Source organism: Muntiacus reevesi, chromosome 5, assembly GCF_963930625.1.
Source record: "Muntiacus reevesi chromosome 5, mMunRee1.1, whole genome shotgun sequence".
NCBI classification, from domain to species: domain Eukaryota; kingdom Metazoa; phylum Chordata; class Mammalia; order Artiodactyla; family Cervidae; genus Muntiacus; species Muntiacus reevesi.
In genome coordinates this window covers 9,590,280-9,611,707 of record NC_089253.1, presented here as the reverse complement: position 1 = coordinate 9,611,707, position 21,428 = coordinate 9,590,280, and the positions used below count along the sequence as shown (strand labels likewise).

Here is a 21,428-nt window from a genome sequence, read left to right as displayed (position 1 = left end):
AGGAAAGTTCTAATCATAAACTATACAAAAATTTTTCTTCTACTAACCAACACAATAACAACATTACAAGGTCAATAAGAGATGATCTATATTATTGTTGATTTGCTAGATTCATTGGTCTTAGTCTTGGAAATCAGCTAAGATTTATATAAGAGATGATCTATATTATTGTTGATTTGCTAGATTCATTGGTCTTAGTCTTGGAAATCAGCTAAAAGTCTATCAGAAAGAGATGATCTATATTATTGTTGATTTGCTAGATTCATTGGTCTTAGTCTTGGAAATCAGCTAAAAGTCTATCAGAAAGATGAAAATATGTCACCAATCACCACCAAGAACTGGCATTAGAGAAAGATGATGAAATCTTATGCTGAACATCCTACTTCTGAGTCCCTGAATTACTACTACATACTTCACAGGGCTATTTGTGAGGGTGAATCAAATTTGTAAAAAGGGAGTCTTATAATTAGAATATACCATATGAACTCATGCATTTTAAGAGAAATACTAACATTATGAACACCATTCTAAACCACACAGTTACTATCATCATCTTAACAGATGCTGACATTTACTGAAAATTACAAAAACTTACATGTATTAATCTTTAAGGGCAACTCTCTGAGGTTGATATTATTATTAAACTTGACTTATAAATGGTGAAATCAAGATAAAGAGAAATTAAATAACTTGCAACTTCAGCTAGACTCATCTACTACTTTCTCAGAAACATCACCACCTCTCTTTGTCCCACAAAGAATAACGTACCTGCTTGCAGCTGTAGAGTCTTTGATTTTCTTTCCTTCCAAGGAAGCTAAATGTTGTTCCAAAGCATCAAGAAGACTACTGGGGGCCTAAAATTGTACAAATATTAAGACTTTCATGATAATCACACCATTACTCAAAGTAAATCAAGAATCATCTAATACAAGAAAGAAAAATAAATAGGTATATTCCCCATGAACGAATTAACTGGCATTTTAACTATCTAAGAATGACACTATTATTTTTATTACATAAGCATCTGGTAAGACTATTAACAATCAATCAAAGGTATAAAAAGTAAGACTATGTGAACACAAAATATTAAGAGGATCCTGCAATTTTTAAATATTTAACTTATTTAAATTTTAAATAAAAACAATCCTAAAAGCTAGATATATTGCTGAGTGAGCTCCTGGTACGGAATAAATACTGAGTAACTGAAAGGGTCCAAACACTGTTTTGAATAGTTACTGACAAATGAAACTGAAAATTAACATCAAGGAAACAAAAAATCATAATGAGATACAACTTCTTACTCACTAGATGGTTACACAGACTAGCAACATCAAATGTTGAAGATACAGAGCAAATATAACTGTCATACAATGCTGGTGAGAATAGGCCCACCTTGAAAAAAAGATCTAATTTTTTTTAAAGAAAGCTAAATATATACCTACCTTAATTACCCAATTTCATTTCTGTTTATTTAAGAGAAAGATAAGCATATCTCCACAAGAAAAAACTTGTAAGCAGCTTTATTTGGTGGTTTAGTAGTTAAGTCGTGTCTGACTTTTGCGACCCCATGGACTATAGCCTGCCGGGCTCCTCTGTCCATGAGATTTCCCAGGCAAGAATACTGGAGTGGGTTGCCATTTTCCTTCCCAGGGGATCTTCCCAACCCAGGAAACAAACCCAAGTCTCTTGAATCTCCTGCACTGCAAGTGGATTCTTTACTGCTGAGACACCAGGGAAGCCCCAGCTTTATTTACAACAGTTAAGAAATTGTGAATAATCCAAAAATTTCCAAATTTTCCAATTTAGAAAAGAGACAAAACTGTGGTAAGTTCACATGATAGAATACTATTCAGCAATTAAAAAGAATTAATTAATGGTATATCTAAGCTCTCAAAACATTATGATGAGCAAAAGAAGCCAGGCACGAAAATAGTCACATGATTCCATTTATATTAAATTCAAAAACTGATAAAAATTACTCTATTAGAATTCAAAATAGTGATTTGTGTGGAGCGGACTAGGGGTGACTGGAGGGGGACAGAGGCTGATGGAAACAATTTACATCTTAAATGGTGTATTGATTATACGAGTGCTTACAGTTATCAATCCTCATTCAAACAGGTTATTTACCTCAATTTTTTTTTTTAAAGACTAGCTTGAAACCCTCAGTCTATGTGTCAAATTTCAACTGAATATGAACAGTTAATTATTTTCAAAAGGAAATCTTATCAGTGAGCTGAAAAGGAACTGTTCACTACTTTTAAGTGAAGCAAATACATCAGTGGCATTCACTTACACCAAATATTCTTTTGAATTTATATATAGTTTCTGAATTACAGGTATCCAAAAGCAGTTGGAAGAGACAGAACTAGCTAATTTCTGTTAACTACGACCTGAACAACTTCCTTCATCCGGTATTTTCTTTCTCTATATCAAGACCTTAGCAAAGACAGACATGGTAGAAAACGTGGACTTCTATGTTAATCTGAGGACACATCTGCAATCCCTCAACCCCAGCAAATCAGCAGGCCTACTACTGTCTGAGCTATGTCAGAGATGATGAGGAGAGCGTTACTAACAGCGATTAACATTTTAAAAGCTCCTGTAACACACTGGGCACTGTGCGAGCTACCCTGTATGCCATCACTGAATCCATGAGAAAGACATGACTGCCATATCCATTTTACAAGGACACAACCTGAGACACAGAAAATGAACTTGCCCCAGATCACGTATCTGATACACAGCAGGAGCCAGTGTGTGAGGTACGTCCCATCTCAAAGCCTAGATACTAACTACTATGCTGCAGAATCTTAAATTAAAACTGAGGTCATTTAAACCAAGTATTTTTTTCTGAAACATTTAAATTGTGCTTACAAATACTTAAAATACCTAGGTATGATAATTAATAACTATTTCTTAAATCCCTTTTAAATATATCTATTTTTTCAAAGTCAAATCCACATTACAAAAAGTGAAGGAAATGTGATGCTTCACATCCTAAAAAGAACAACTTACAACAAACATAAAAGGAGTAAATAATCTCAAATTTCCGCTTTTTAAAAATTTCCACTCGTGTATAACTACCATCTTTCCTAAAGTACAATATCATGAATATTAAAGTACAGACACATAATGACAGTATGGCCTGAGGCTGATCTTTTTACTTTTAAATTTATTTATTTTAAACTTTTTATTTATATTGGCATATAGCCCATGAACAATGTTGCGACAGTTTCAGGTGGACGGCAGAGGGACTCAGCCATATTATATGTATGTATCCATCCTCTCCCAAACTCCCCTACCATCTGAAACTGTCAAATCAGTTTCTACTGTTCAAACAATGACTCTTACCACACTTCAGTTCAGTTCAGTTGCTCAGTCGTGTCCGACTCTTTGCGACCCCATGAACTGCAGCACGCCAGGCCTCCCTGTCCGTCACCAACTCCCGGAGCTTACTCAAACTCATCTTATCACACTTAAGTCTATAGCAATAACGTGCTCAATCTTAATAAGGTCAATTATTTCGTGTGGGCATATACAAAAGTTTTTATTTGCATATAATTCATAACTAGATCTAGTGTATACCCTTAGCCTGGAGATCAAAGAGATGAACCAGAAAGAGTGAGTACAGAGAAAAACAGGAAGAACCATTAACGAGCAAAGTATTTAAAAGAATGACTGAAAATAAGGTAAAAGAGACAACAACTAGTGAGAAGAGAGCTGACACATAAGGATAGTTTATGCCAGGTCCTTTCCTTCTTAATACTCAGTAAACAGACACCAGAAAAGGCCAGAAAAACTGCAATTCTAAAGCTTCCTTCCTAAAATTTTTTTAAGATAATGATAATAAAAACTAATATTATAATAGCTAACACTGAATGCTTAATGCTCTAAATGTTTTTTAGGTATTAACTCTTAATCCTCCCAACTGAGATGGGTATTGTAATACCTACATTTTAGAAATAATGAAACTGAAGCACAGAGAGTAACTTCCCCAGATCACATGGTCAGCTGGTGCCAGAGCCAGGACTCAAGAGCAATGTTTTGAGGTTTATACTTATTTAATGTATCTACCTGAGTCAAAGAGCCAAAGTGGAAGGTTTAAAACAGGAAAAACAAATCCTGTGTAAGATAATTCTCTACCAATATTACAGTGAAGATTTTGTTTTTAAAATACCATTCTCTAAGTTCAGTTCTTTCTTTTTGTGGGGGGTGGTAATGATAATGATGAGAAACAGAGACTGAAAGGGAATAAACTGAAAGAACAGCAGAGCACTCGCTGGCTCTATCAAGAAGAAATGAGTAGATTTTTATACGGTTATAATGTTGGAACAATCATCAGTAATATATCAAAACATTAAAAATCAAGAAAAACTACACTGATCTTGACAGCAAGAGCTGCATATTATTCATCTTTGTACCCTTCAGACCTAGTAGAACACAGCAGACAGAGACTGATATTACAACAATACTTACCTGTGAAAGATCTGGTATATCACCTCTGTCAATTCCAACTTGCTGTAAGAAGAAGGAGCATCGTATTTAATAGATAAAATTATAATAAGGGGTTTTATAAGTAAAATTTAGAAAATTATGACTAGTACTATGAGCAATATTTCAGGAAGAATTCTTTAAAATTAGAAGAATATTTAATCTCCACAGATATCATTCAATACTTCCAAAGACTTATATATTATCTGATGGCTCTAAAAGTTCTAACAGGAGGGGAAGGAGAGTTGGAAATGCAACCAAGCTACTAAGTTACCATCTCTACATCTTCGAAACACCTAAAGAAGTTACCTTGTCACAATCTGAAAAATCCATCACTTCTATGACAAAAACACTACACCAAGAATTAGAAAGGCTGACCATGAACAAGTCTATTGGAGCATAATAAGAAGTTAAGGAACAAACCTAACAACAATGACTCACTCTTTCACCATAAAGTACACTTTCCGTGGCAGTGACCATAGATTTCAAACCTACGTTCACTCAAGCAGGCCAGGTTTTATACAAATACCAAGTGATATTTAACCAGGATATAACTGTCCCCACAAAGCAATCCCAACACACTTTCACGATGCTCAGGTACTAGGCAATTTCTAGCAAAGATGATAAAAATCATTCTTATTTACTTCAACATCCGAATTTAAAAATTCTTTTCCCTCCTGTGACATGATTATTCATACTATATGACTATTTCATTTTCTAATCACTCTCCCTTCCTTTTCTCAACCTTTTAAGGGCCAATTCCAGAATGGTATCAATAGAAAATTTGATAAAATAATTCATACCAAGATCTTCAAAGCTAACCACTGAATGATATATTTGTCAGCTTCAAACACATTTGAATAGGTTATTTGAGTCTTCACTCCAAGAACTAAGGTCTCATAATGATATTGCGAGCCCAGAGAGCACCTGATCAAAGAATATCCTTAAGGTAGGGGAGTATTCCTATGGAGTGGATGGTCCATTCCATCACAGGGTGAGACCAGCAGATCTGGAGGTGAGTAAGGGCTTAAAACTTAAGTCAGTAGATACAACTTATCAAATGCAAAGAACAAAAGAAGCCAAAGGGAAAGGTCAACAAAGTACATGTATTTAAAGAATTTACTAGAATCATCATAAATACTACTTCTTTCTGGTTTTAGCATGTGACTGACCCTAAAGAAATGGGCGAAAAAACTGATTTCTCCTTGAGAGATACTTTAAATCCAAATAAATTCCAGTACACTTCATAAAATAGTTTAACACCACAAAGCTATTTTCTTCAAAGGTCTCATCATCTTTTTGTATCTTTCTCCACCTACTACAGAATAAAACATCACTACGGTAATAGAGGCAGAATCACCAACTTGCTAGCTTCAGATGAACTACTTGGATATTATTGATCAATAATACAATATATTCATCTTTTAGAATTACCCTAACAAGACACCTCTGGTAATAATAGGTAGATGGAAGAGAAAGGGAAAACAAAAACTCTTTAAATGCTGCCTTTGTGGAAGCAAGATAATGTCTATAAGCATTACCACAACTACCTTCTGTGACTCTCTCAGAAACTCATTTTTCAAAAAGATTTACAAAATTAATTATCTTATAACCTACATTCATAGCTTTCACAAACAATGACAAACAATAAACACATTAAGTTCACTTCTGAAGGGAAGAAAACATTCTGAACCACATGGCTCTGGTTATAAGCCTTACTGAAGGAAGGCGATCTGCACTAACATAGAGTATTCTTTACCATATTTAGTAGAATAAGTCTACAATATACAGCCAATTCCAAACATAAAAATCACCGCCATATACCTGATTTTATAGAGAAAGAATTTAAAAATTAATTACTTTTTAGTATTCAATACTAGATTAAATACACAGGATAATATTCAATGCTGTATCATATTCATACTACAGCACAGAATGCAATATAGTATAGTGTTATAATTGAATAGATACCTTACTATATTTAAGACACTTCTTTCATTGGGTAAAGGCTGATTTCTTTGAAATGTACACTTAATGACAAAGAAACCAAATTAAGAGATACAGTCATTTAAACACAGTTTACCTCTGCAACTTTGAGAAACTCTGAGATTCTAGTCATCCTAGTCAGGAACTTCTTATAGATGTCAAGACCTTCTTTGCACTGGTTCTTTTTCATATCAAAATATTTTTCTGCCAAAAAACAGATGTAAACATACTTTTATTCACATCAAAATATAATACTAAGAAGAGAAAAAGACTTAAAACAGCCTGAGTTATACTGATGTCTCAGAAAACACATTCACCCTACAGAAAAAAGTGTTAAATTAGCTTAGGTATTCAAAGCAAGTTAAAATAGAGATGCTGCTATATTAAAAATGAATAAATTATGACTTTACTCCTATTACCAGTTTTTCCTACAGTATTTCTTCCGTAACAATTCCCTAAGTATAATTTGCATGTTAATATAGATCACATTTGACTCCATTTAAAAGTGCTAAATGTCTATTTCCAAATATTCTAAGTAATATTAAGAAAGATGGCAAATTTTCTAAGTCCAGATGTCACTTGGAAAAGTAATTTAACTTACATAAATAGCAGTAAAGAGCTTAACTTATACCAGTCACAAGGTGTGAGACTATACTTTCCAAAACTTTGTAAAAAAAACTTTCCATTTTTCCCTTGTGGAAAAAAAAAAAAAATCCAGTTTCCCTATCTCCGTGGATTAAAGCATCCCTAAATGAGTTTGTATTACCCCTGCCTATGAAAATCAAATTTAAAAAATTACTGAAAAGGGAGAACAAATATATTGGAGTAAACACATCTGACATCTTGACACTTGATACTTTGACACTCTGTAGACTGTTACTTTTCTACTCCATTCAAACTTCATTGAAAAAAATCAGCATCTCTAGGCAAAACTAACTGAACACCATATATACCTAATATACAACCAAGCACCAGACACTCCTAAAATGCCTCAAATGTAAAACACATCCTTTAAAAAAGTATTTATTTTAAAATAATTATCAATCTAAAAATTAAGTTTAGAAAAAAGTATCAATTTTACAATTAAAAGTTCATTTTGGAATAAACTGTGAGGAAATTATTTTCCTAAGACACAAAATCTCAACTTAATTTTTAAGAAATTTTTCTATTTCTAAAAATAAAACTGATAGAAAAAATAGATATATTTAAAAAGTGCAGAGTTCATCTGGCTGAACATTCTAATTGTATAATTATTTAATCACTTAGCATGTGTAGTCAGGTATAAAATTCTTTTCTCCATATTGTTCAATGAATAACTGTATCTCAATGAATTTTAAGGCAGCTTTAAGTAATAACTAAGACAATATTATTGATCAATGATACAAGATAAGAAATAAAATGTTATTAAACAATAGAAATATTTACCCAACAGGTTAATAATTCCTTCATTGTATGCTGCAAACAGTCTAATGGCATCTTTGAACAGGAGCATGAAGGCAGCATTTATTACCCCATTTGTAAGTTCGTTGCTATTAACCTGGGGAAAAAAAATAGAAAAATTAGCTAATGTTCTGTTCTAAAATGACAATGATTTCCTTCAAAGCAAGATACAATGAATTCAAACACTTAGGTGTAGGACAGAAAAAGACATTTATCTCTAGTAATCAGTCACAGCCATACAGTGCAAAAATATTGATTGAAGAGTCCAGATTTATTTAAAAGCCACAAACACAAACCCGACAACACTGAATTTAGTTCAGAAATAAGTCAGTGAAAACAAAAGTACTTTGAAATTCTTAGGCTACATCTCAAAAGTATTTTAAGTTCATTTCAACATTAATTACTTCCAATGACAAAATAAAGCCCCTTTCTAAGTAAAGTTCACTTTCAGTCATGAAGAATTTATTGACTCTTTCTAAATAAAAAAATATTTATTAAATGGCTACTATAATAACCAAAGAACTGAGTTAAGCTAGGTAGAAAATATTTTTTTAAAAAAGAAATAATTTTCCCAATATTACAAACAAATTCACCTTCAAAATGGGTATAATATTTCTACCTCATATAGTTACAGGAGAATTAGCTGACATACTGGTGTAGAGTCTCCTGTAGTATTTTACACATAAATGATCAATATTTATTTTTTCTTAAACTTTTTATTTTGTATTGGGGTATAGCTGATTAACAATGTTGTGCTTGTTTCAAGTGAAAAGAGAAGGGACTCACCCATATATATACATGTATCCAATGATCAATATTATTATTATTAGTGACTCATGTTTTAATTAAAAAAAAAAAAAAGCAATTATCTACCAAGATATATGAGAAATTACCTTTAGCTTTATCTCAAGAAAATAACAGAAGGATAAAACAAGTTAATCTTATGTTCCTTTTTAGGTAACTGTGGTGGTGGTGGTTCAGTTGCTAAGTTGCATTAGACTCTTATGACCCCACCGACGCTAGCCTGCCAGGCTCCTCAGTCCATAGGATTTCCCAGGCAAGAATACTAGACTGGGTTGCCATCTAGATATCTAAGTACATGATAATTAACGTATTAGGTACAGAAAAATATAAGCTGAATGGTAAGCAACAACTTGGTAAATATTTTCAGAATATTTGACAAGATCAATCTGCATTATAGAAAGAATTCTATAAGACAATTCACAAAATAAAAAATACATATAGCTAATAATGTGAAAAGAAGTTCAACTTCACTGATACGCAAATTAAAAGAATCAAATTGAATTACTGAACTATCCTCTCTTGAGTACCAGACTAGTAGGTATCAAAATAGTCAAAACCAAGGTATTATTCTACTCCAATAAGAACGAAGAAAAACAGGTGCCTATTGACTAGGCACCTGGCTCAACCCTTTTGGAATATAATTTGGCAATATTTATTAAAAACTTAAATGTTTATGACCTTTGACCATCTAATTCTTTGTCTAGGGCATTAATTCTATAAAATAGGCCTATAAATGTATAGATACACTATTATCTAACACACACATGGAGTATCTAGTATTCCTCCCTTCTGTTTTTTTTGTCCCCATTTATTTTCTGAATTAAAAAACCAAATGCCCTCAACATTTATCAACAAGTAAAGCGTTAGTTGCTCAGTCATGTCCGACTCTTTGCAACCCCATGGACTGTAGCCCACCACACTCCTCTGTCCATGGGATTTTCCAGGCAAGAACACTGCAGTGGGTTGCCATTTCCTTCTGCAGGGGATCTTCCCAGGGATGGAACCCAGGTCTCCTTCACTGCAGGCAGATTCTTTGCTGACTGAGCCAGCAGGGAGGTCCTGATGATATTTATGTGTTGCTGTGCTTAGGTGCTCAGTCGTGTCCAACCCTTTGCAGCCCCACAGACTGTAGCCCACCAGGCTCCTCTGTCTATGGGGATTCTCCAGGCAAGAATACTAGAGTGGATTGCCATTTCCTTCTCCAGTGGATTTTCCCAGTCCAGGGATTGAAGCCAGGTTTCCTGCATTGCAGGCAGGTTCTTTACTGTCTGAGCCATCTGGGAAGCAATAAATTATTACATACAACAAAGTATGAGACACTGAAAAGAACATGCAATTTTATCAAGATGCCCACAATAAATTAAGTGGAAAAAAAATTCATGGTTGGACATTTTCTCTATAAAAATCAAAATAAAGTTCAGCAGTTACACTAATCCCCTGTCTTCTAGACTAGGAGCCAGCAAACTAGGGGTGTGACTCAGTATTTCAGACTGTGTAGGCCATATGATCTGTCACAACTACCTGGCCCCATTATTACACCAAAAAAGCAGCCACAGACTACATGTAACCAATGAGCTTGTTCTAAAAACACTATTGTGGACACTGAAATACAAATTTCATATACTTAAAAAATTCTTTTATTATTAGCAACCATTCAAAAATGTAAAAATACTCCCTTTTATTATTTGCAACCATTTAAAAATGTTCTCAGGTCACAAGCCACATAAAACAGCAGCTTGAGTACCTGTTCTAGTCTATAAAGTACTTATGGGATGCATTTACTCAATGTTTATTGAACACTATCTATGTGCCACACAGTACTGACAACAGGGACACAGCAGGGAAAAGCAGAGCTAGCTGGTCCCTGGCCTCCAGAAGTTAAAGATTACCGAGTAACAGCACAGCAATAAAGGAAAATCAATTTCAGCATTAAACTGTCACAGCAATAAAGGAAAATCAATTTCAGCATTAAACTGTCACAGTTTCAATCGCTAACTTACACTTACAAGGTCTAAAATAAAGTATCTTAAGCTAGATGCACCAAAAAAGACGACTTGAAAATGCTAACACCCAACATACTACAAACAAGTAACAAAGCTGGAAACTTGGTTCAAGTAGCAGTCATTAAAACAAAAATCCCAGGGAACACAGAGTCCTTGGGCAATAGCTATACAACACACTGTTACAAGTATATTTGAACTTCCCTTTATTTCTTAATAACTGTCGTGCTTTGAGTTCTGCAAATCAGACAAAAAGTGAAATCTTAAGACAGCTAGTCATAAGGAAAATATTTGTACATTTTTAACATCTAAAAACCATTATCAAAAAAAGCAGATTTTCACATCAATCTCTTCACCTCTCCATCACTTTCTTCAGCTTTTATACCCTATGATATAGCGGGGATCATGGAAGCACCACCAAAGAAATCAAAGTAAATCTTAAGCAATTATTAAAATAGAAAGTAATCTGATTTGGGACCACATTTATAGAAAATCCTTAGCCAAACAGGATAATAGTGTGAAAAAATTAGTCTATGACAACTTGAGATAAAAAAATCTAATTAAAATGATGCAATTTTTAAAATATCAAATTACAAAAGCATCTATGTAATCAACTTACATTAAAATCAAGAAGGGCATCCATTTGATTCTGAATAATTGGTACAGTTTTTAGGAGTTTTTCTGTGTTCATGGTTCTCATAACTCCATCGGCCCTGTTTAAAGAAAAAAACAATTGAGTCTTATTAAATCTATGTTTCAAACTCCCATCTGGTTCTTTATTTAAACAGAGGACAAGTTGTTACGAAACATCACATGTTTTTATGTCATTATTGAACCTGAAACCTCAAGTAGAAATCGTATAGAAAAACAAAAACAGGAAATACCATATGTCCCATATCAAGGTGCTCATTTCAAACTAAAAAGATGTAAAACATGAGCATAAAAATAAAAGCTTACAATATATAACCAGGTTTATACTATACTTTTCACATGAGAAACACACTGCTCAAGCGTCTAAAGGGCATTTCCCTCAAATTACTAAACAGGGCACAATGGAGTCTGAAGTCTGGGTGAGTACCACTTTATTTAAAGTAGTTTATTTGTGATGCAAATCAAAATTATTTTAGGGATTCCTTGGTGGTCCAACAGTTAAGAATCCTCCTTGTAATGCAGGGAACATTGACTGGTTCCCTGGTCTGGAAGATCCCACCTGCCGCTGGGCACTAAGCCCCTGTGCCAAAACTGCTGAGCTTGGACTCTGGAGCCTGCAAGCTGCAACTGCTGAGCCCACGTGCAACAACTATTAAAGCCTCGGGCCCTGGAGCCAGGGCTCCTCAACAGGAGAGGTCACCGCAGCGAGAAGCCTGTGCCCCACAATGAGAGCAGCCTCCGCTTCCACAGCCAGAGAAACCTGGGCACAGAAACAAAGGCCCAGCACAGCCATAAATAAATAAAACATGAAGCTATATACTCAAAGACATACAATTAAAAAAAATTATTTTTTTACAATATAAAGGACAGTTTTACCAAGTCATTCTAATTGGGACATTAAAATAAGTGATACTTAAGAGAAACGGTTTTTAATAAAATATCCTGTTAAATATTTCCAAAAAGATTTCTTTACGTATTTCTTTAGATACTTCTAAAGAAAGATAAATACCAGCAGTACCAAATAAATTAGAATTTTACAAAACTGACACCAAAAACACTAGATAAGAGGTAACAGGGTTAACACACACAACTAACACCAATATGTTTATTATAGACCAAGCTTCTGTATTAAGGGCTTGGTGTATGTATATTTTTCAAGTTCTCAGAAAAATCCTGCAGGTGGTCTTGTCCCATTTTATAGACAATGAAATTTCAGGTTCATTGAGGTTATGAGAGTATCTAAGGTCAGAAAGCGAATTGATTTTAGGGTCAGTGTGTAAACCCAAGTGTGTAAGACACTAAAGCAGAGCTTTTCATAAACTTCTGGTAGAGGAAAAAGGCCCTTTAAAAAAATATATATAGATGTTCCCTAACTTACAAATGATCCATACTCAGAAATAGCTGTTCTACCCTAAGCTATTCCTTAAAACACAACTCCAGATACCAGAAAAACCATTAAGCTATGAAAAGCAAGAACAGTGCTTTGCAGGACAAAAGTTTAAAGAACAAACACTGGCCTGCCTTATGTGGGCAGCTGTTAATCAGTTTTAGTCCAATAACCCTCCCAAATAAGATGTGTTAACTCACCACATACCCATATCCTCCCTGACTGGTACCGGTTTCAGGAGTTCGGGATGAGGACATCACCCCCTCTTTGCAGCCCTTCCTTTATCCCCACACACATCACACTCCTGTTTCATCAGTCACTGTTGGTCCCTTCAGTTCTCCCTCCCTCTCCCTTGCTAAGTAATTTTTTGACCTTCTGGTCACTTCCCTTGTATCACAAAAGACTTCAACAATGGTTCAGTTTTTCTCAGTTAATTTCAATATCTTACATGCAGAATCAATCCAACATCTTGATCTCAAAGCCCCTTAACCACATCCCCTATTCTCACAGTCATATCCTGACTTTACCACCTGCCAAGAAACCACATTACCCCTACCCCCCACTACCACTCCCTCACCCTCAATGTAAGAAAAAGCCAAGATTCACACACCTCATCCTGACAGTCACCTTTTAACTTTCTAGCTACCTTGGTCAAGTGTCCCACGACAAAAACTATTTGACTTCATCATAAACTTCAACGTATTAACCCTACCACCACCCACATTGATCCCTTCTAGTTTTTCCTTCTTTCATCTAGCTCATAATTCCAAAGGTAAGTATTATATCATGCCCTTGCAAATACCCTTAACTCTCTGACACCTCTCATTCCCTTGCAGTCACCTGGCAAATTTACCATTTTGATTCATTATTCAACTCACTCCAGTGTAAACTCCACTTTTACCTTTATGTCGCCTCTCCAGTGAATACCAGTCCAACTTTACTTGACTAGACTTCTCAGCAGCATTCAAACTTTTTCCTCCTTGTAATTCTCTACTCTCTCAGCATCCCCGATAGCCATCACTCCTTGTTTTCTTCCTACCGCACCATTACTTTTTCAGTCTCTTTCCTCATCACCTCACCCTCTACTCATTCTCTAAAATAAATGCTGAGTATCTTCAAGATGTTTCTGGGCCCTCCCCTCTCATTCTACACTTATTCCCTAGGATACTGTCATTCCCCTGGCAGAAATTACCAAACTGCCGCTTATACACCCAGACCAGAACTCTCAAAGGTCCTAGTTAGTACTGTCAAATTGCCTAGTTGATATCTTAACTTATAAAAAATAACAGACATCTAAAAACTAGTATTTCCAAAATTAAATTCTTAATTTTTAGCCACTACCCTATGTTGCTTCCAAATACGTTCCCAGTAAAAGGTGCCATCTCCCCAAAGGTTTAGGCCAAAAACAATGGGAACATATTTTATTCTTCTCTCTCTCACTAGCCTCCACATCATTTCTTCCCAGAGAACTTTAAATTTCTCAATTAAGAAAAATCCGAACAGTTATCACATGCTTACGTCAGCAACTGACTTCAAAAAACTCAGTTCACAAACCCAAATGCCTTAAATATGATTCAAACCAAATGCATGACAATTCATACTCCATGCAGAACACAAGTATTTATTATTACTTCTATAATCAAGTGTAATTAAATTCAGATACTTGCTTCCCAAATATGAGAGCAATGAATTAAAGGCTGATCATCCATACTCTTACTCACAGACAATACCTGGATTATTCTTTCTTTTGCTAGTTACATTAACAATGTCTTACCACTTCAAATTGTACCAATTTAGAATTCAAGGTAATTCTACATGGCAAGTTAACATTATCAAAAAAATGGAATGCTAAACAAAAAGAAAACGAAGGGACCAATGTTTAACACAACGAACTAAAAAAGATGTATCAACAGGCAATTTATTGGATCCATTTTTCATGGAACCATTTAATCTACTGCTTAGAAACTTATATAATCAACTTTTCAAAAACTATTAAGCATCTACTATGTTTAGACACTATGGAAAGTCCTGAAAATAAGAATCTGACTCTATACTGTCTTCATGGATAAGACAATGCCATTAAAAATCTAACAGAAAAAAAGGCTTCCTCAAAAAAATGTTTGAGTGAATTCTTGAAGAATGACTAAGAATTTGCCAGAATAACAAAAAAGGAGCTAGATAAATAAGTGTATTTAAGTGAAAAGTCATTTAACCAAGTGTGTGCATGCTAAGTCGCTTCAGTAGTATCCAACTCTGTGTGACCCTATGGGTTATGGCACACCAGGCTCCTGTTCACAGGATACACCAGTCAAGAATACTGGGGTGGACTGCCATGTCCTTCTCCAGGGGGTGTTCCTGAAGCAGGGATTGAACCATCTCTTATGTCTCTTGCATTGGCAGGTGGGTTCTTTATCACTAGTGCCACTTGGGAAGTCCATTTAACCATACAAGGTAATGATTCATTTTGATTTTTGAATATCCCATATTTCTATTAAAAAATTATAGTTAATCTCCATCTCACTTTTTAAATATCAAGATATATTCTAAACGAACCTAAGATTTAAATAAAAAGACTGAATTCATAAAAATATCCATGAAAACATAGTTAATTGATCACTGTGAGGTAGAAAACCCCACTCCAAGTTTGCTTAAAAGACAGTAGCCATAAAAATAAAGATAACAATTTTTATCACATAGTTTTTAAGTTTTAATACATGCTAAAAAAGGGGGGGGGCAGTATTTATAACCTGTGACAATTTATTTTCCCAATAAATCCAAAAGCTTGTTAGTCTGCCATGTGCTAATAAGCATTATATACAATTAATCACTTAACTCTAACAAAAATCCTAATAGATAAATGCTATTAACATCACCATTCTACAGATGAAAAGATATTTACAGAACTTCGCAGTGGTGCAGGGACATGGGTTCAATCCCTGATCTGAGAAGACCCCACATGCTATGAAGCAATGAAGCCCAGGTACCACAACTACCAAGCCTGCGTGCTACAGCTAATGCAGCCCACGCAGCCCAGGGCCCAAGAGCCACAACCCCTGAGTACACGTGCTGCAACTACTGAAGCCCGCACACCCAGAGCTTGTGCTCCGCAAGAGACACCACTGCAATGAGAAGCCGCACGGCAACAAAGAGTAGCTCCACTCACTGCACGTAGAGAATGCTATGCACAGCAACGAAGACCCAGTGCAACCAAAAATAAAAACAAATTTTTTAAAAATTCACAGACGAAATAACTTGAAGCTTAAGTCAACGCTCTCCAGCCGTGCCACACCACACTACTATGGTACAAATGGGCCGTACGTGTGCCAACACATTAACCCCAAACCGTTCAGTCTCACGGAGTCCTTTCCATGTAACGCACTGTCCTGTAAAACCAGCATCAGTTTGTGTGGCACGATGTGCAAAAAGTGAACCAATTGATAGATGTGTAACAAAAGATATTTTTTCTTAGAAAACAGGCACTGAAATGTTGAGAGTTATAAACTGTAAAAAGGCATGATGTATATATAATCCACTCTCAAAAGGATCAAACAAAAAAGTAAACAAACACACATACATAAAGAATAATTAAATGTTAAAAACTGATCAATTTGAGTGAAATGTGTAGGAGTTATCTGTATTGTTTCTGTAGCATTTCAGGAAGTGGATTATTTCAAAATAAAATTACTTTTTAAAAGTTAGCAAGCTGGCTGAAGTATCTTACTAAAATCCCTTATCTAATTGGAGTGAAGCTAGAAATCAAACATACATTTATCTGACTAAACTGCCAGTGAGTTTTTAAGACAAGAATTTTAAAAGTCCAACAGAGAAATGGGCAAAGGACCCTGAAAAGCAATTAACAAAGCAAGAGTGGTATTTTTACAAAGAGAGAATGAGACTCAATATCACATTTAAAATTTAGTCACTCAACTAAGATAAAGTAAATACCTAATGAGATACATTTTCATGATGATGGAAGAATACATTGAAAGAGGTATTTATAATTGTATTTAACTCAGTAATTTGGTGTTTTCTATTAAAATGGTACATGTATATACATATTGTTTGACTTGTCCATTCTAAGAATTTATTCTACAGGGAATTTCACTTACAAATGCAACCATAGGGACCTCCACAGTGATTCAGCGGTTAAGACTCCGTGCTGCAACTGTAGGGTGCACGGGTTCAAGCCCTGGTTGGGGAATTAAGATCCCACATGCCAAGTAGTGTGATCAAAAATAAATTAAAAAAAAAAAAAAAAGCAAGCATATGTAAAACAGTCAATGCATTTCTTTTATAAGATTTAAAAAAAGGAAATAATTCAAAGGTACATCTACAACACAATTCTAAAACCATTCAAAAGAACGAGCTGGATCTATGTGCACAGCTACTGAGAATATCTAAAATACCTATTAGGGGAGGGAAGCAGTCTTCAAATAGTGTGATCCAAATATGGGATTTACTATGTGTCTTCATACACCTATTTTTATTTCTATTTTCACACAGAAAACAGATTAGATATACCAAAATATCAACAGCTTAAGTCAGAATTCTATGTTGCCAGAATTTAAAAAAAAATAGTTTATTACTTTTATAAACCTGAAAACATTCAGAACAGACGAATCCATAGAGATACAAAGCAGACTTGTGACTGCCAGGGCCCAGGGAAAAGGAAACACACGTTTTGGAATTAGACAGCAGTGATGCTGCACTAAAAACCACTCATTTTAAGGGTGAATTTTATGTTGTGTGAATAAAGCTGTTGGAAAATTTAGTAAGAACTTCAAAAATCCTAGTGCAAAAGTATCTGATATACTTCTTAAAAAAAACATGAAGTTCATCTTTTAAGACTGGCTTGAAATTCTGTAATTCATAATCAATAATGCCTATTGTTGTTCAGTCACTCAGCTGTGTCTGACTCTTTGTGACCCCATGGACTGTGGCACACCAGGCTTCCCTGTCCTTCACCATCTCCTGGAACTTGCTCAAATAATGCCTGCAGTTAACATTTTAAAATATTCAAATCCATTAGACGTCAAAAAAAACCCAAAAAGAATGAAAGAAAGCAAGCTTAACTCACCCTCGTTTCACTTTTGTGAAATCAAATGCAACTTGTCTGTACGAAACTGCTTTTTCATTTAGATACCTACTATACCTCCTAATAAACGTAGACATGTCATATCCTGTAAGAAAAGAAACATAAAAGGATTTCATAAAATATTTTTAAAAAACCAATTAGCTTAGAAAACCAACTCATATATCCAATGACCACAATGTCTTGATATTCCACCTTCCATTTAGTGATATGAATTAAGTGACAGGAACATCTATAATACTTTACATTTTTAAAGTTAGGTATGTCATATGTGCCTTGGAAAAATCTTCCGTCTTAGAATTTCACTAAAATAGTAATTCTGCTTTATTCTGACAAACATTCCTTTTATTTATCGGGAATTGAAAAACCTGTTTTCTTATACTACTTCATAACCCCATAACTCAAATTTAATATCCTGCAGAACCAAAATCCCACTCCTCAAAATCATTAATCGATTTAATATTTTTCATACATTTCCATCTTTAGTTGCATATGATTTAGAACAACTTATGGGTGCCAACCTTGTAAGTAGCAGAGAAAATTACTCCACTGTACAATGAAATAAGTGGCAATATGCAAATTTAAGGCCTAACAAAAAATAATTCTGTGACGGCTTTCAATGAAACTTTCTAAGTGAATAGCTAAATCATTCTAAGATTTTTGCTTCAACACAATCATGAGATTTCAAGACTTCAGCAACATAAATCTAATCAATATTATTAAAAACAATCTTGTGTTTTAGCTATTGCCTGGCTCAAGGAAGTCTACAAATTTTTGCTCTTTCCCTTGTGGCTCAGTTCGTAAAGAATCTGCCTGCAATGCCAGAGACCTGGGTTCGACCCCTGGGTTGGGAAGATCCCCTGGAGAAGGGAAAGGCTACTCACTCTAGTATTCTGGCCTGGAGAATCCCACGGACTGTATAGTTCATGGGATCGCAAAGAGTCGGACACAACTGAGCAACTTTCACTGTAAAAGTAGATCCATCCTACTTTAGTTCATCTTCACCTAACAAATTTAATTTTAGTTGATAGTCTCTGCTACTTTAAAAAGATATAACACCAAAACAAGTGCACACACACACACAAAGTACAGTGACTGGATTTAACATAATCACCAATTCATTTATTCAGCAAATATTTCTTAGTAGCTACTAACTTGCTACTGGAGAAAAATTAGTGAACAGAAAGAAATCACTCCCCTCAGATATTCCCACATTGTATAAGGTGTTATATACTAACATTTTTCAGCTCTTTAGTTAACACTGTTCCCTCTAACACAGTCTACTAGATCCTCACTAAGGGGAGAAACATCTCTCATCCTTCAAGGCTCGGTCTCTAAAACCTTCCCTGAACTTTCTGTATACCTATATTATTCTTACTTCAAGTACAGCTATTAGATGTACACAGTTATCTCATTCACTGTAAGTTTAATTATAACATATACAACCAGTATATACAGTATATATAGCCAGTATATACTGAATAAAATATACCAGACTCCACCCAACAAAATATATCAGCAATTAAAATTACAAAAAGATCACTGAATTATAACTTTTATCATTTCAGTCTAACCTATATTTATAATATCTTTGAATACAAGCTTTAAATAAAAGGCCTAAATACTGTACTTTACATAAAAGGAATGAAAGCCTTAAAACCTTGTCACTGGAAAAGCTTAATTTCCATCTCAAGAAAGTAGAAAAATCAGTAGTTAATGAGACACAAAAAACCCACTTGGAACATATGCATATATTCTGCTCTAGAGTAGTGGTTTGCATATTGTTTTCCAGACTCTTACAGTTCAAATGAACTAAATAAGGTGGAAAGCAGAAGTAAAAGATGAGATAGTTTTATGCATGTTCCAGAAAACCTAACAGCTCCAGTTTCATCTGTTATATATACAGATAGCTTCTATCAATTTTACTTGAAAAAGGGATTCCATGGCTTCACTGTTTTCCCCTTAACTGTTTAAGGCATGATATCTCTCATTAAAGTAAAATCAACCTTGTAACAGCTGGTTCTATGTACAGATTATTGATCTACCAGAATCTCTGAAAGATTGTGTATTCAATTCTAATTAGTACTTTCTACTGCCAAAAGTAGATAAGTATTTAACAGTTCATAAACACATACACAGCTACTCACTAAATTTTACTGCTTTCCATCTCCACAGAAGCCACAATTCAGGCCCTCATTAACTCTCTACTAGATGATCAAATTAATGACCAGAGTAGTCTCAAGGTCCTCAAGATGTTACTCACTCAAATACAACAGGCTAAAGTGATTTTTTAAATAAGACACATTCCCTCTCTCCTCCTCCCTCAACTCAAAAAACTTGGATGGTTTCTCACTGCCATTATGAAATCCCAACTATATCAAAATCCTTTGTGCATGATTTTGGCCCCAAACAGCTTCCCAAGGGTTATCTGTCATTACATATCCTCCAACACCTCATCTTACATTCCATCCATATTCATTTGCCCTATAAACAAACACCCATGCTCTTTATCATCCACATATATCTGTGTACCTTTGCTTAAGTCAACTCACGTCCTCATCCATCTTTCAAAGCACAGCACAAATCTTACCTTTTCTAAAGATATTTCCCAGCTGAAACTTACTATTGAGTACTCCGTTAGTACGGTCTTAGTATGTCCTTTATGAGGCTCTTCCTAGAGTTATTCTATAATGCTAACAGTCTAGCTCTAAGTGTAACAGATCCCGTTAAGACAGTATGTACAGGGAGGGCTACAGTACTAGATTACAGCACTTTCAAGTTACTGAATTAAAGTAAAATAAATAAAATATCTGGTAAGTATTAATAAGTAATTCATCTGAAAAACATATTATACTTACCTTTCTACTAAAATGTATGATATTCTCAACATTTCTTAGAATAAAGTATAAAATAATAACAAAAACAACAATGAAAGCAGATATGTAAGAGTTACATTCTACATTTACAGATATGTAAAGTTACATTCTAACTTTACATTTTTAAAGTTAGGTATGTCATATGTGGCTTAGAAAAATTTTCCCCTTAGAATTTCACTAAAATAATAATCCTGTTTTATTCTACCAACATTCCTTTTATTTACTGGGAATTGAAAAACTTGTTTTCTTATACTACTTGATAACTCCAAACTCAAATTTAACATCCTATGGAACCAAAATGCCACTCCTCAAATCATTAATCAATTTAATATTTTTCATATTTATCAATCTTTAGTTGTATATGATTTAGAACAACTATAACAGAATCTAAGTAGTATTTCCTATGTGCTAGGCATCATTCTAGCACTTTACATGTATAACTAGGTTGCGCCTCATGATAATGCTACAAGTGGGTCCTATCATTACTCCTGATTTTTAAAGATGCAGAGAGGTAAAGTAATTTGCTCAAGTTTATGCAGTTGGTGTTAGAGACTGGATTCTAATCCAGGCAGTCCACTTCCAGAACCCATGCTCTTAAACTACCACTTTATACTGCTTCTCAAAGAGCTCTGGGTGGCAAGAAGTGAAGTCAATCTTCATATGAAAAGATAGTTTTTTTCTTCTCTATAGCCTTCACT

General features: G+C 34.6%; 1 protein-coding gene across 8 annotated transcripts in view; it reads right to left on the bottom strand.

Annotated features, from left to right (window-relative positions):
* PICALM (phosphatidylinositol binding clathrin assembly protein) overlaps nt 1–21,428 on the bottom strand; it is a 94,117-nt gene that overhangs the window by 38,636 nt on the left and 34,053 nt on the right. For all 8 annotated transcript variants that reach the window (XM_065936911.1, XM_065936912.1, XM_065936916.1 and 5 more), the window contains exons 4-9: nt 17,840–17,942; nt 11,344–11,437; nt 7,906–8,017; nt 6,578–6,684; nt 4,480–4,521; nt 769–854 (exon numbers count right to left, since the gene is read on the bottom strand). In XM_065936911.1, the coding sequence (XP_065792983.1) occupies nt 769–854; nt 4,480–4,521; nt 6,578–6,684; nt 7,906–8,017; nt 11,344–11,437; nt 17,840–17,942 (544 nt within the window). The remainder of the gene's footprint in view (nt 1–768; nt 855–4,479; nt 4,522–6,577; nt 6,685–7,905; nt 8,018–11,343; nt 11,438–17,839; nt 17,943–21,428) is intronic.